General features: G+C 40.2%; 1 protein-coding gene across 3 annotated transcripts in view; it reads left to right on the plus strand.

Moving 5' to 3' along the window:
- The window catches only part of smurf1 (SMAD specific E3 ubiquitin protein ligase 1), a 123,498-nt gene that overhangs the window by 79,211 nt on the left and 28,978 nt on the right, over window positions 1–15,309 (plus strand). For 2 of the 3 annotated variants that reach the window (XM_070901276.1, XM_070901277.1), the window contains exons 2-6: window positions 327–365; window positions 4,531–4,639; window positions 8,442–8,575; window positions 11,269–11,334; window positions 12,860–12,944. In XM_070901276.1, coding sequence (XP_070757377.1) covers window positions 327–365; window positions 4,531–4,639; window positions 8,442–8,575; window positions 11,269–11,334; window positions 12,860–12,944 — 433 coding nt within the window. The remainder of the gene's footprint in view (window positions 1–326; window positions 366–4,530; window positions 4,640–8,441; window positions 8,576–11,268; window positions 11,335–12,859; window positions 12,945–15,309) is intronic. The other variant, XM_070901278.1, reaches the window with a different exon arrangement.

The raw sequence follows: 15,309 nt of genomic DNA on the forward strand, positions 1-15,309 counted from the left end.
CTTGCAGTAGTAGTCAGGTCTCAGTCAAGTTTCTGTGGGAGTCTTCAATTATATTGCACGGATAGAAATGATTGAAATACCTTTTTATGCATTTAAGTGAAATCAACCAAAATACATAGAATGAAATTAATTTAAAACTGCTATATTATTCACAACTGCTTGTTGGCAGTCATTGCCATTCACACAAAAGTGACCACTTCAGAAAGGGATTGAAAGGTTGCCAGTGCCTGAGAATCTGTACCGTAACCTGAGTCAGTATTTTTGGAAAAGGGGAGACAGTTTTACGGAAAAAGTGTGACATTAAATCTCATATTTTTGTCTTCCAGTGTTGTGTGCAAAAAATCTGGCTAAGAAGGATTTCTTCAGTAAGTATTAAATTTTGGTTTCTATAATTCTGTTTCTGAAGAATAGAGGGCTGACTGTGTGCCCAGCAATAATCGCTCAAGGGAAGTGGGAAGCAAACCTCGCTGGATTCAGCATTGTCAGCTGTTGCTCTTTGCAACCATTACTTTTTGCTGTGGCCAACTAGCGCTCTGACGATGAACGTTGCTAAAGGTCATGGGCAGAGCTGCCATCTTTAGTGAAGAGACTTTGTACGTTCTTTTCGAAGAGACAAGATAGAAGAGGATTGGCATATTTCAGGCAGAGGTGATCCCTCATGCAGATGTGCAGTGTGCATGGCAAGAGATGACCGATAAAGTCAATGTTGTCTCCCACGTCCATAGGTCGTGGGAGCAGATGAGGAAGCAATTCTCTGGCATGAGGAAACGTGCCAAGGTAAGATTGCCTACAGGTAGACAACGCCACTCAAATTAAATCTATGCCCATACTATGCATGGCACAGGCTTCAAGCCCCCAACATGGTGCAGCACAGCAATGACCATGGCAAACACTAGCGTAACCTCTCTCATCTTGCATGTCGAAACCTCGATATTTGTGATGCTTCAGCCTGAACGTGGCTGGCATGGAAACTGCTTCGAATGGCACACTTAACTGCTGCATGTTATGCCCCTAAGTGAAACTGCCACCTTAAACTACTTGCATGCTGTGCAGTCATCCATTCACACAATATGGAATGAAGGCTGGGCACTGGCGTGCCACTCAGCTTAGACCCATGTGCTGAAAGCTTATGTTTTGTCTGCTTTTAAAGGTGGAGGCTGCACACAACCACAGAGTGTGAAACCACAATGGCGGTGGCCCTGCCTACCTGCATTGTCTGACCCACCATGAGGAGGCAGCTCAGGAAATTATTGGGGTGGAGGCCCTTAAGGGTGTGGGCAAGGGAGAGCTTGGCGGTTTTGTACCAGGCCAGTAAGGCAAGTATTCTCCAACTTTTTCTACTCGCTTACCCTTCAAATTCACTCACTCAATGACATGTCCAGGAGCAGTATGGCACTCGCTGTACTACCCTCGTGCAGAACCACTTGAAACATGCACCATGCTAACCGCTCTTTTCTCTCTGCGTAGGGCCACCCAAAATGCTGTACTTGCCACCAGGGTCGAGCAGAAAGCCGGCACATCACTTGAGCACCCATCAAACACTTCTGACAGCGCAAGCACCTGCTCAGAAACATACAGCACAGGCTAGTCACAAAGCACGTGAGGAGGACCCACGTTAATGTGATATTAGAGAAGCATCAACATGAAAGGAAGGCTAGGGTTAGACATTCTGTACTGCAGGGCCCATAGATCTGTACCTTAGATGCTATGTACACAGAAAGAAAAAAAAAAGAAAGACTTGGATTTATCTAGCGTCTTTCATGACCACCGGACATCTCAAAGCGCTTTTCAGCCAATGAAGTACACTTAGAGTGTAGTCACTGCTGTAATGTGGGAAACACGGCAACCAATTTGTGCACAACCCAGCGCTCACAAACAGCAATGTGATATTGACCAGATAATCTGTTTTTGTTATGTTGATTGAGGGATATTGGCCAAGACACCGGGGGTAACTCCCCTGCTGTTTTTCAAAATAGTGCCATGGGATCATTTACGTCCACTTAAACCGAGGCCCTGTCTACTCTCTCAACATCTCATCCAAAAGATGACACTTCCGACAGTGCCGTGTTTCTTCTTCAACGCACTGGAGTGTCAGCCTAGATTTTTGCTAGAGTCCCTGGAGTGGGACTTGAACCCACAACCTTCTGACTCAGAGGCAAGAGTGCTACCCACTGAGCCACAGCTAACACTCATAGGAGATCTCATTAATAAACGGAAGAAGCACTTTGTGCACCCCTTTGAGAGTGTTTTTGAGGTCCTTGCATGTTATGTCTGAGAATTTGCCTAAGTTCAGCTCCAGTATCTTATGTGCGAGGGTATAACTTGCTTGCAATCCATGCAGCTCATGGTAACTGCACAGCCATCTGCAGGGAAGCCCCTGAAGGTAGTGGTTCAAAACACAGGGGTTGTTTTCCTTGTTAAAGATGTTACTTTGGCTATTGAAATCCTGCATTTAAATTTACAGGAGGCTCAGTTCTAGGTTGCAAAGGCCAGGGAAGTGGCTTGAGAGTACCTTGATGTGCGACTTCAAACTCCTAAGTGATGTCGAAGGGTCTGTCCCAACACAGGTCCCAGTGATTTGCAAAGGACAGTCAGCAACTAGGATATATCCAGAAAAGGCGCATAGTTACCTCCACTTTCCATTTCGGCTGTAACTGTGGCAGGTGACTGGCAGTAATTGTCGAGCCATTTTGAGACCCAGCACAGAGGTTCAGTGCCACAGCTGTGTCTCAAGAGGCCTCCAATGAGGAGCAGCAAGTTACCACCACAGTTACTCCTCCCACTGAAATAACATTTAGAAAGAGAAAAGGAACACGTCGGAATTACCGTACTCCACCAAGCGCGGTGAAGCAAAAAGCAAAGCACGTATATGCTAAATAGAAGTAGAGAAATTAACTGGTTGCCATAGATTTTTTTTTGCCAGAAGGGACATGTTAATGTTGTCTGTGCAAAGACACAGATAGCTGTGATAATGAGGATTAGGCAGAGCATGTTGTTTATGATCACAGTATAACCTGAGGACCATAGGGTTGTTCATGCAGGGTCACTTTTACAGATTTTAATGGCATACCAGTCTTCCTGACTGCATGTCCGCTTCCCCCATTTCTACATTTTCCTTTTCCTTCTCCTCCTCAAGGCTGAGCTTCTTGGTTCTCTTTCTCCTCAAGCCTTCTCTACCATTCAACTAGATCAGGCTGATCTCTACCTCAACTCCAAGGGTGACCGCAGTCCTCTAGCACTATCCAACTATTCTGCCTGCTCTTTTAAACAGTGCTGCCAAAGTGGAATGCCACAAAATGGAAGAATGGTGGCTGCTGGCTGGGTGTTGTCTTATTCTGTTGCTGTGCTTGGCATCACTTTCACATTGATGGAATGAAAGTCTTTCCTAATTATACATACCTAGAGTGGCCTGATATCTACATGTTTGCTATCAGTGAGGCCCTGGACTTGCAGGGTGAAAGTGCTGTAGCCTCTTCTGCAGTTGCCTCCTTTATATGGTGAAAGCAGCAAAAGAATGTCCCCTGAAAAACAATATTTCTGTGACTTGCTTGATGCACCACTGGACTGAAGACTGACTAATGTGCTAAATGTCACCAATGCCTGGAACAATCCAGTTGTGTAAAAATTCAACTCTTTGGCAACCTTTAGAGCAACAAGCATAGTCTTCCCTGTGGTAGATTTTGTCTGCAAGTCTGCCTCGATTAAATGGTATAACTTCGTGAAAGCCACCTCCGTGAAGCATAGACGATAGAAGCAGGTTCTGTTAGATGCTCCTAAGTGGTTACGCCTGGGTCTGAAGACTTGGGTCTTATGCTCAAGTTGGTGCTAGATGCAGTTGCATCTACCTTTGTTCCCTCTGCCTGAACAAGTCTGAAGACTAGATCAGGGAAACCAAGTCGTCCCGGTTTTAAACTGGTGAGTAACGCTAAAGGACTAAGAACAAAAAAAAGTGGAATAGGGTTGACTACAACCGGGAGCTTTAAAGGAACCTGTACATGCTTGGGCATGGTTGCCAAAATCAATGCGGAGTGGGGGACGCTGAACTTTGGACTGGTGAATTCAATGCCTCTTAAATCCAGCACTTGTGTCTATTTGCCCAATTCAGCGAGGTGCGCTTGCAGAATGTGTGGGTGAGATCTGTGAACACCATCACAGAATCATCCCTTATATCTCTGCTGGAATCCAGAAATCTAGTTTGCTTAAGAGTAATTTAAAATGAAATTAAAACCTAGTGGAGCAATATGGGATTTTTTAATATACACAGAAAAAATTTCAATGAAGTTTGTGCACTCTATCGTGATCAACATTTGGATTTATAATTTTAGACTGGGGGCTAATAGTTGTGAAATCAATATTATGTATGATTGCAGGCAATGCAGATTTTAGATTTCATGTTGTGTATTTTGGTCAGGACTACAGTTTTCAAAGTGTTGCCTGATTATTTTAAATGGGAAATTTAGCTATTTTTCACTTCAATTATGCTAGGAGTTTACCTGTTTTAAATAAGACTCATTTTTTTGCCTTGCATAGGATTACCTGACCCTTTTGCCAAAATTATTGTAGATGGCTCAGGACAGTGTCACTCGACAGACACGGTGAAAAACACGCTTGATCCAAAATGGAACCAACACTATGACTTGTGAGTGCAGTTGAATCTGTAGCTATCATTTTACTTCTGGAATGTATTGTAATTCTTGGGGCTTATTCATTTTGCTTTAAAGGACTTAGTGAGGTTTAATTATTTTTAAATCACTTTTTAAAAAAATAAGTATAGCAATTTAAAAAAGGATGCACCCAAGTGTTTGAATCAGAAAGGATTGTCCTTCATTTACGCAAAATGGTAAATTCTTAATTTAAGTAGAACTTCTAAAAGTATAATTTAGTTGTGACAATGCTATACTTATTTGGAGAGTGGCTGTTCTTGTAATAAGTGACATTACCTGGATTCACATCTTGTCAATTTTAATACCATTACCATGATTTTTTTAATTGGGTATTTTCATAATATAGAATATGGTTGCTTTGTGGGAATAACCTTACTGATCCAGATTAATCAAATTAGATCCCAGCTCCCTTTGTTCCATCTTCCTCCATCATAAAGTTGTTAAAATTCATGCGCTTTATGCTTCCTCACTTCACATTTATTTTGTCTTACGCTATAGGTAAGTGTGTTTCTCAACCAAGAATGTCTGAGTTATGCAGTGCAGACACCGACTTGAAATTGCAAGAGATTGATTCTCCTGAGTTTAGCTTGTAGCCTGATTTTTGAGTCCTGTCGACCAGTCAACAAAATCTATTTGTTACCTGTTTAGTAGAATTGAAAAAATTGATGACGTTGATTGGTATTGGATCTAAACTATATAAAACCGGATGCCTCTAGTTGCTTCTGGATGCATGATTTTGACAAATGACTTCAAAAATGATGTTGTTTAATCAGACATCATAGTATTATGGCATATTAAGTGAGTTATTTTGAGATTTTTGCATATTTCTGAATGTCAAACGTATGTGACACTTCAGATATTGCGATTAAAAAGATCACCAAATGACAACACCCACAAGTTTTTTTTGGCCAAGTTTCTGCTTTCAGGTCTTGTCGTCATTGAAGATGATTAGCATGTCCAGTGTAGAGCAATTAGCTGTGAGCCCATGTCTGATCCACATTATTACCCTGAAATGTTTTTGACTATTAAAGTGATCACTAAATTGCTAATGATTTCAGTTACCATAGCTAAACATTGAACTATCTCTGAAGCTCGCTACCAGATGATGGGAACAATCTTACTGTGACTTGATGTTGTCAGTATCAATCCTGTGCACTAATATGGCCGATGGTAGCTTCAAGTTCTGTTATGGTGCAGCCAGAAGTGAATATAAACTTCAAATAAAAGTGAAGTCACTTTCAGTGTTTGTGAATATGGCTTGTTCTGTGATTTGAAAAGATTATGATTATACACAATTAGACTGTCTTGCATGTCACAGAATTAAACAACACAGAAGGAGACCATTCGGCCCATCGTACCTGTACCAACTCTTTTTGAAAGAGCTATCCATTTGGTCCCATACCCCTGCTCTTCCTCCAAATTTTTCCCCTTCATGTATTATCCAGTTCCCTTTTGAAAGTTGCTATTGAATCTGCTTCCACCACCCTTTCAGGCAGCGCATTCCACATCATCATAACTTGCTGCGTAATTTTTTTTTTACTCATCTTGTCTTTGGTTCTTTTGCCCATTACCTTAAATCTGTGTCCTCTGGTTACTGACCCTTCTGCCACTGGAAACAGTTTCTTCTTATTTACTCTTATCAAAACCCTTCATGATTTTGAACGCCTTTATCAAATTGCCCCTTAACCTTCTCTGCTGTAAGGAGAAACTGGGGTTCAAGCTAAAATTAACCAATTTTGTATTCATGAAACCACTGCCTCTTTATCCCATGAATTCACTTTATCAAATGCCTGTTGAAAGTCCATATAAATAACATCAACCGCAGTACCGTCATCAACCCGCTCCATTATTGCATCAAAGAACTCAATCAAGTTAGTCAAACAAATTTAACAAATCTGTGCTGACTCATTTATTAACCCATATTTTTCCAAGTGCCAATTAATTTTGTCCTGGATTATTGTCTCTAAAAGTTACCCCATCACTGACGTTGGGCTGACTGGCCTATATTTGCCAGGTTTATCCCTTTCCCCTTTTTTGAACAGGGGTGTAACATTTGCAGTCTTCCTGGCACCACTCCAATATCTAAGGAGGATTGGAAGATTGTGGCCAGAACCTCCGCAATTTACTCCTTTACTTCCCTCAGCAATCTAGGATGCATCTCATCCAGACCAGGTGACGTTTCTTCTTTGAGCGCTGCCAACCTTTTAAGTAACTCCACTTTATTGTTATCCTATTCTACTGCCTCCTCCTTTAATGCTATATTAGCAACAGCCTTTTCTCTAGTAAAAACATATGCAAAGTATTCATTTAGTCCCTCAGCCATGCTTCTGCCTGCAGAAGAAGATCTCGTTTTTGGTTCCTAATCGGCCCACCTTTCCTTTGACTATCCTTTTACTATTTATATGTTTAGAAAAGATTTTGGGTTCCCTTTTATGTTACCTGACAATCTATTCTTATGCACTCTTTTCCCCTTTTATTTCCTTTTTCAGTTCTTCCCTGTACTTTTTGTATTCAGCTTGGTTCTCGGCTGAATTATGAGCCTGACATTTATCATGAGCCTTTTTCTGTTTCATTTTAATCTCTATAACTTTAGTCACCCTGGGAGCTCAAGCTTTGGATGTCCATCCTATCCCCTCATGGGAATGTGTCTAGTCTGTACCCAAACTATCTCCTCTTTGAAGGCCACACATTGCTCACATACTATTTTATCTGCCAATCTTTGACTCCAATCCATCTGGGCCAGATTCCTTTTCAGCTCACTGAAATTAGCTCTCCTCTAGTTGAATATTTTCACACTTGACTTGTCCTTGTCCTTTTCCATAACTACTCTAATCCTAATGATCTTATGATCACTTTTTCCTAAATGTTCCCCCACTGAAACATGCTCCACTTGCCCCACTTCATTACCAGAACTAAACCCAGCACTGCTTCCTTCCTTATTGGATGGCAAACACACTGATCAAGAAAGTTCTCTTCTACACATTTAAATAATTCCCCACACTCTTTGCTTTTACACTGTTACTATCCCAGTGCATATTTGTATAATTGAAGACCCTCCATTATCACTACTCTGTAGTTCTTGCATCTTTTTGCAATTTGCCTGTAAATTTGCTCTTCTCTCTCCTTCCCACTATTTGGTGGCCTATAGTATACACCCAGCAGTGTAATAGCTCCTCTCTTCCTTAATTCTAACCAAATAAATTCTGTTTTTGAACCCTCAAGCACATCATTCCTTTCTAGTGCTGTACAAGTATCTCTGATCAATACTGCCATCAACCCCACCCCGTCCTTTTTTTCTTCCCTATCTTGCTTGAATACACTGTAGCCAGGAATATTAGGTGCCTATTCATCCCCTTGTTTGAGCCATCTCAGTTATTGCCACTATATCATAATTCCCTGTGGCTACTTGTGTCTGCAGCTCACCCACCTTATTTATCATGCTCCATGCATTTACCCACATGCACTCCAATCCCATCTTAGTCTACCTCGCATCTCGCATTTCCCCCCCCCGCCCCCCACCCCCCCCATTTCTGAACTACTCTTTATTCTAATGCTTATCTCTTGTAGTACTCTGTGCACTTTCCATCTCCTCTCCCATGCTTTATCCTAGTGCCCTTCCCAATACCTAATGAGTTCAAACCCTCCCCCACAGAACATGTAATAAGTCTGTCAATCACAGAGGAGCACTATTCGGGATCTTTGGGGGAAGTTTCAGTATCTTAAAAGTTGTTTGTGGTGCTACATTTGCCTTAATACTCATAACTTCTTCCTTTTCAGGTACATTGGAAAAGCAGACTCAATTACTATAAGCATATGGAATCACAAGAAAATACATAAGAAACAGGGAGCTGGCTTCCTGGGCTGTGTTCGGCTGCTATCAAATGCCATCAGTAGGCTAAAGGACACCGGCTGTATGTAGTCTGTTTCTTGTTTTTTTTTAGCAGTAGAGCTAATGTATAGGCAAGGATTAACTCTTAGTTGTTTGAGAGTTTAATTTCCAAACTTTTCTGGCATCTGAATAGCTCATGGGATAAACTTAATCTAATCCTGGGTAATATATTAGGTTGAGAACTTTGAGAAGTATTCAGTGGAGGAGAGGATAGAAAAAGGCTTAACTGTGTGTCTCCTCACTAAAAGTATGTCAGCAATTGGAAAATGACATTGGACATTCATTTTCTCCTGCTGACACAGGTTTTGTGGAGGTGACCAAGTTGTAATGAAATTTGTTTGGAAGAGAAAGGTGGGTCTGTTTAAAATAATAAAAGAAAGAACTTGAGTTTATATAACACCTTTCAAGACATCAATACCCCAAAGCACTTCACAGCCAATTAAGTTTTTTTTTGACACCTATTTACTGTGGGTGAAAGTGGCAGTCAATTTGTGAACAGCAAGGTCCACAAACAGCAATAAAATAAATGACTAGATAATCTGTTTTGGTGTTGATTGAGGGATAAATTAGTTCGGAAACTGGGAGAACACCTTGCTGTTCTACCATGGGATCCTTTACAATGACCTGGAAGGGCAGTATTATCCGATAGATGGCACCTCTGACAATGCAGCACTCCCTCAATATGGCACTGAACTGTCAGCCTAGATTATATGCTCAACATGCTGGAGTGGGACTTGAACCACCGACCTTCTCATTCTGAGACAAGAATGCTCGCACTGAGCCAAGGCTGACACCTTAATAGGCCTAGGTACAAAGTAACACAACTTGTTTTTGCCCTATTTGTTTTCTGGGTATGGGTGACACTGGCAAGGCTGCATTTATTGCCTATCCCTAGCCTTGAGATGATGATGGTTGGCCTTGTCTTTGTGCTGTTAGATAAGGATTTCCTGGAAATTGACCCACCGATGATGAAGGCATGATAATATATGCGCAAGTCAGGATGTTGTGTGATTTGCAGGGGAGTTTGGAGGTGGTGCTCTTTTTTTGCTCCTCTTGTGCTTCTCGGTGAAAGAGGTCACAGTGGAGGGAGATACTGTCTTATGTAACCTTGGTGAGTTGCTGCAGTGCATCCTGTAGACTGTACAAACTACAGCCACAATACGCTGTGGAGGAGTGGATATTAGTCCACCAGCAGTGGCATCGATCAAGTAAATGTTCTGTCTTGATGTTGAGCTTCTAGAGTGTTGTTGCATCTGCAGCCATCCACGATGAATGGTGCGCATTCCGTCACATGCCTGACTTTTGCCTTGTATATGGTGGAGAGGCTTTGAGAGAGTCAGGAGATAAGCCAGTCATTGCAGAGTCCTCAGCCTCTGCTGTGCTCTTGTAGTAATGTTGTTGATATGACTGGTCCAATTCAACTTCTGACCAATGGTAAACCCCAAGATGATGTTGATGGGGGATTTGGCAATCGTACCTTTTGAAAGTCATGGGGAAATGGCTGGGCTTTCTCTTGTTCGAGATGTTCATTACCTGGTACTTGTGGTGCAAAATGTTGCATGTTACTTGTCTGCCTATGCCTGAAGATTATCTGGGTTCTGCTGCAGCTCGCGTGAGCTGCTTTATTATCAGAGGAGTTTTAACTAAAGCTGTACACTGGAATTCTTGGTAAGCAGCCCCACTTTTGACCTTGTGACAGAGGGAAGGTCATTGATGAAGCAATTGAAGATGTTTGGGCTAAGACGTTTTCTTGGGGACTTTGATGACTGGCTTCTGACAACTGCAACCATCTTCCTTTGCACCAAGTATAACTTCCATCCACTGATGCATTTTCCCTTTGACCCCCATTGACTTCAGTTTTGCTAGGGCTTTTGACTCTTGGTTGACTGCTGCCTTCATGTCAAAGGCAGCCACTCTTGCCTCTCTCCTGGTATTCAGCTGTCTGGAAAAAATCATCATCTTCTGTCTTTATTCAACCTCCTGATAGAAAAGAATAGATTCAATTGGGGAATCACAATATATTGACCCGTTTCAGACATCTCACTCACTTGTCAACCAAGGACAAATGCAATTTTCTTCCATACCAGTCATTATTCTAAGTTCACTTGGCCATTCTTCATCTCGCATTTGTGACAACAGCGTTTCATGAGCGCTTTATCCAGAGATTGTTTTTGAAACTTCACATGTATCTCTTTGTTGACTGACGGGTTCATAGTCTGATTTTTGGTTTTGTTAATATACCTCAATTTTAAGGCAAAGCCTGAAGAGAAAGGCAAGTATTTTGTTAAATACATCCCGATTTTTTTTTTTAAACCATCAAAAATATGATAATGGCGACTTAATTGTTAATCATTTTGCAGAGAGGGCAATCAGGTCAGGTCTTTCACCATGCTTATCTACTGTGTGACATCACCAATGGGAAGCTTCCCATGCATCCTGAAGCACCTCTATTGACATCAATGGGGAGGGGGGAGGTGTGAATTCTGACAGGCCTAAGAGCCAATTCTGGGCCACTTGGCTACAGGAATCCACTCAATTGGCTAGTTGCAGAGTAGCATGCTTCCCAGGGTCTGATACAGAATATCACCTGAAAAGTATAAAAAAATATATTACATGCACACTTGTCTTGTACTGTATTAAGACTTTTAATATCCTGCTATAATTTGCTATGCTCACACAGTTCAGGTAACATTGCATCCTCTTCTTTTTTGCCAGACCAGCGGTTAGATCTATGCAAGCTCAATCCCACAGACAGTGATACAATACGAGGACAAATAGTAGGTAAGATCTTAATTAAATGCTCAAGGTTTATTCAGCATGTTTACTGGTAAATCATTTGTAGGATAACTGCTTGCAAATATGTGTATACTAGAATTGTTCCATTAAAAGAACTGCATTTCTGTATGAATTTTGCCTATTGTGTGCAAAATTGCAAAAAAAAAGGATTGGGACTTGGGAATATGGCCTGACATCTGATGAAGAACTTGTTCTACATTGCACTTGATTTTGGCTTAAGCTGGGCAATGGACTGAAGTGCTTACTGAGATCAGAGTCTGGCAGAGAGAGAAACTTAAATGACAGAACTTGGTAGAAGAGATAAAGAGCAAGAAATCGAAAGATGCAGTAGCTATTTATGATTGGTTTAAGTTTCAGGCAGGTAGTTAACAATTGAAATCCCCATGGCACTCTGTGCCAGATGGAGTAACGTATAGTAATGTGTTTAGTTATCTTATTACCCAGCAAAACCTAAACGTAACACATCCAAATTAAGTTTGTAGATTCTATCTTCCTGCAGGTTGCAAACTTCAAGATTGTTGTCATCCAGGAAATGTTGGGAGTAAGATTTATGATTGAGCAGATTTTAAAGCCGCTTAAAGAAATAGATCTAATGTGACGTTAACATCAATTATATTTCTAAATCAAGCAAGTGTGTGCCATTCTTATTGACGGATTTGCTAACTGAGAGCGCCACCATTGAATTTATGATACTATTGTCATTTTATTATAAAAGTCTTCTTTCTAAGCCAGCTTTAAGAGTCTTAAGTTTGGAAGGAGTCAACCTGATACTTATTGGCAGAGACTGACAATAGTAAAATGCCCAATAATTGTCCTAATCACGTTTCTCTTAGAAATGATTCGGGGTTAAGACACATTCCTGTGTTACTGTATATATCTAATCCATGCTATATCCATCCTGATAGTATTTATGATGACAGAGTATAAAATGTAGAAAGCTGCTTTCTCCCTCCATTTCCACAAATTTACGGGGATATAATCCCTTTGAGAAGTTCTGCTATCACCTGTGTGACCTTGCCTCCTCTTCCCACCTATATAAAGATGCCCCCCGCCCCACCTGTTCTTTTCCTTTCAATTGACTTTTTATAGTCAGCTGTTGGCACTGCTGTCAAATTTCTTTCCACCTCAATTAAGATTTATTTTTTTAAACAAATTGTCATTTTGTTATAGATGTCAATGTCCAATATTGAGGTGCAGGAGTGCACAGGGTTCTCACACCTGAAACGTCAGTAACCTCTGCTGGAAAATGCATCTGGTATGAGAGTAGGATTGGGCTCAACTGTGTTGCCCTTACAACCCTTAATAGTCTAAAGCTCAAAGTAGATGCTTGGATGAGGTACCTAAGGTCTGCCAATGTGTTTGGAAATTCAAAGACACAGACAGAAACAGAAATATTATCACTTTTGGTAACAAATTTATTTTGCTATCTCCAGAATATGTGAAGACTTTCTGTTGCATAATCTACAAAGAATTTATAAAATTCAATATTGTAATATTTTTTCTCTTCCAGTAAGTTTACAAACTCGAGATCGAATAGGAACTGGTGGTCCTGTTGTCGATTGCAGAGGACTATTGGACAATGATCTACCTGAGGGGTGAGTTGTGACTTTTTTCTTCGGATTGCTTCTTGGAGGGATTTCACCATAAAGACAATTTTATGAAAATCATAATTTTTGAATTGTCAATAGTTAGTTGATATATATTCCACAACCCAATCACATTGAAAAAGTACTGGTCCCAACACAGGTTATCCATGTTAAAATCCTTTGTATTTGATACTACATAAACTTCTTGCATTTAGAATTTAAGTTTATTTTTATTTTTTAGCAACAAATGGTGCAAGAACAGAGCGACCTGGGGTGTTTATGCACAAATCTTTGAAGGTGGCAGGACAGGTTAACTAAACAATTAATAACGCATATGGGACCCTGGGCTTTATAGATAGAGGCCTAGAGTACAAAAGCCAGGAAGTAATGCTAAACCTATATAAAACACTAGTTCAGTATTGTGTCCAATGCTGGGCACCACCTGTTAGGAAGGACATGAAGATTTTGGGGAGGGTACAGAAGAGATTTACAATGGTTCCAGAAATGAGGGACTATTGTTATGTGGATACATTGGAGAAGCTGGGGTTGTTCCCCTTAGAGCAGAGAAGGCCAAGAGGAGATTTAGATAGAGTAAATAAAGAGAACGGTTTTCAATGGCTGAAGGATCAATAACCAGAGAGCACAGATTTAAGGTGATTGGCAAAAGAAAGAGGTGATATGAGGGAAAAAATACTTACACAATGAGTGATTAGGATTTGGAATTCACTACATGATTTAATCGTATCTTTCAAATGGGAATTGAATAAATATTTGAAGGAGAAAAAATTGCCGGGATATGAGCAAAGAGTGGGGAAGTGGGACCGACTAACTGGACTACTCTTCAAAAGAGTCGGCGCAAACTCGATGGGCTGAATGGCCACCTTCTGCCCTGTACTATTCTATGATTCTATGAAATGCTATGGTGATTTTAAGGTCCAAATTTTAACTTTCCACACTGTCGGTCCTCAAAAAAAAAAGCTAATTTTATGTTCAAATTGTTACTGTGTCCATAACAAACTGAAATATTAGCATTCTGATGGTCCTTTCGTCAAAAATATCCTGATTGAAAAATTGCAAACTAAATTTAAGATTCTGCTGAATGTATCATGTACAATGAGCTGAGTAAAAGAACAGTGCGTTCAGATCATGATCAGAATTTTTTTCCATTTTTGATTACTCAGTGGGGTTGAGCTCAGATCTTAGGAAGTGATCAGTGTCTGTACAAGGCACTGATACAGCCACACCTGCAATACTGTGAACAATTCAGATTTCTGTACTTCAACAAGGATATCCTGGCTTTGAAGATCGTGGAGGAAAGGGCCACCATTGATACCTAGTTTAAGAAAACTTATTAGGAAAAGTTGACCAGCATAGGATTGTTTTTCTGAAGAAGAGAAAGCTGTTCAGGTGGTCTGGATCTGTAACTAAAACCTGCCGTTCCTTCAATTTAATAATTATTTCATGCAAATTATTTGCCCAAAGTCTTACATTAATTCATATATTTTTTTTAAATGAGTATTTCTACCTCGTTTACATCTCTTCATTCACTGACCTGCTGCTTCTGACTCTTGTGGATGGGGCTCCAGGCACTGAACTCTCAAATAATGGTCCATGACCTGCAAATTATTTTGTCAGGCACTATTCATGGGGTAAAAAGTAAGGAGTCAACACCTTCAGGAGGGAAGAAAAATGGAACCAAGATTTATTTTTTAATTAAAATAATCCCAAAAATTATTTTAAATTGGTCACCCCCTTGTTAAAATACAGGATAATTAATTTCATATGAACGTGTTAAATTAATAAAGCACACTGTAATTTCTAGATTATAATGGTGATATTTATATAAAAAAGGCAAGTCATGACACTAATTACACTAATTGCAAGCTTTGTATCTCAGTTCCTTTCTGAGAGATTCCGAGCACTTAACGAAGTTAAAAGCATGATTGTCATATTTGCATTAACCCATTTGAGTATATTTCTTCAGAATAACTGGAAATGTAGTGGAATAATAATTGCTCAAACCTTTTCAGAATCTCAATACTGCTCTGTATAATCAACAGTACTCCCAAGAAACTCCTGCACATATGTCTATGTATTAAGAATCTGTGTATTGTGTAGAACGGTTATAAAGATTGTATCTGTTTGCAAAGTTATTGGCTGCGAGCATTTCACCTCCTATTTCAACAGGCTATAGAAATGTTACATTTATGGAAGTTACATAATTGCATATCACTGAGCATAATTTCTGACAACTCGCTTGAGAATACTTGCTTCTAAACATTAACAGTTTATAAATTCAGATTTCCAACATTTGTTTTTTTGTCTCAAAGTTTTGTAAATTGCATCTTTTGCTATAATATGGATCGATGTAAAA

The sequence above is a fragment of the Pristiophorus japonicus genome, chromosome 15, assembly GCF_044704955.1.
Source record: "Pristiophorus japonicus isolate sPriJap1 chromosome 15, sPriJap1.hap1, whole genome shotgun sequence".
In the NCBI taxonomy this organism is placed as follows: domain Eukaryota; kingdom Metazoa; phylum Chordata; class Chondrichthyes; family Pristiophoridae; genus Pristiophorus; species Pristiophorus japonicus.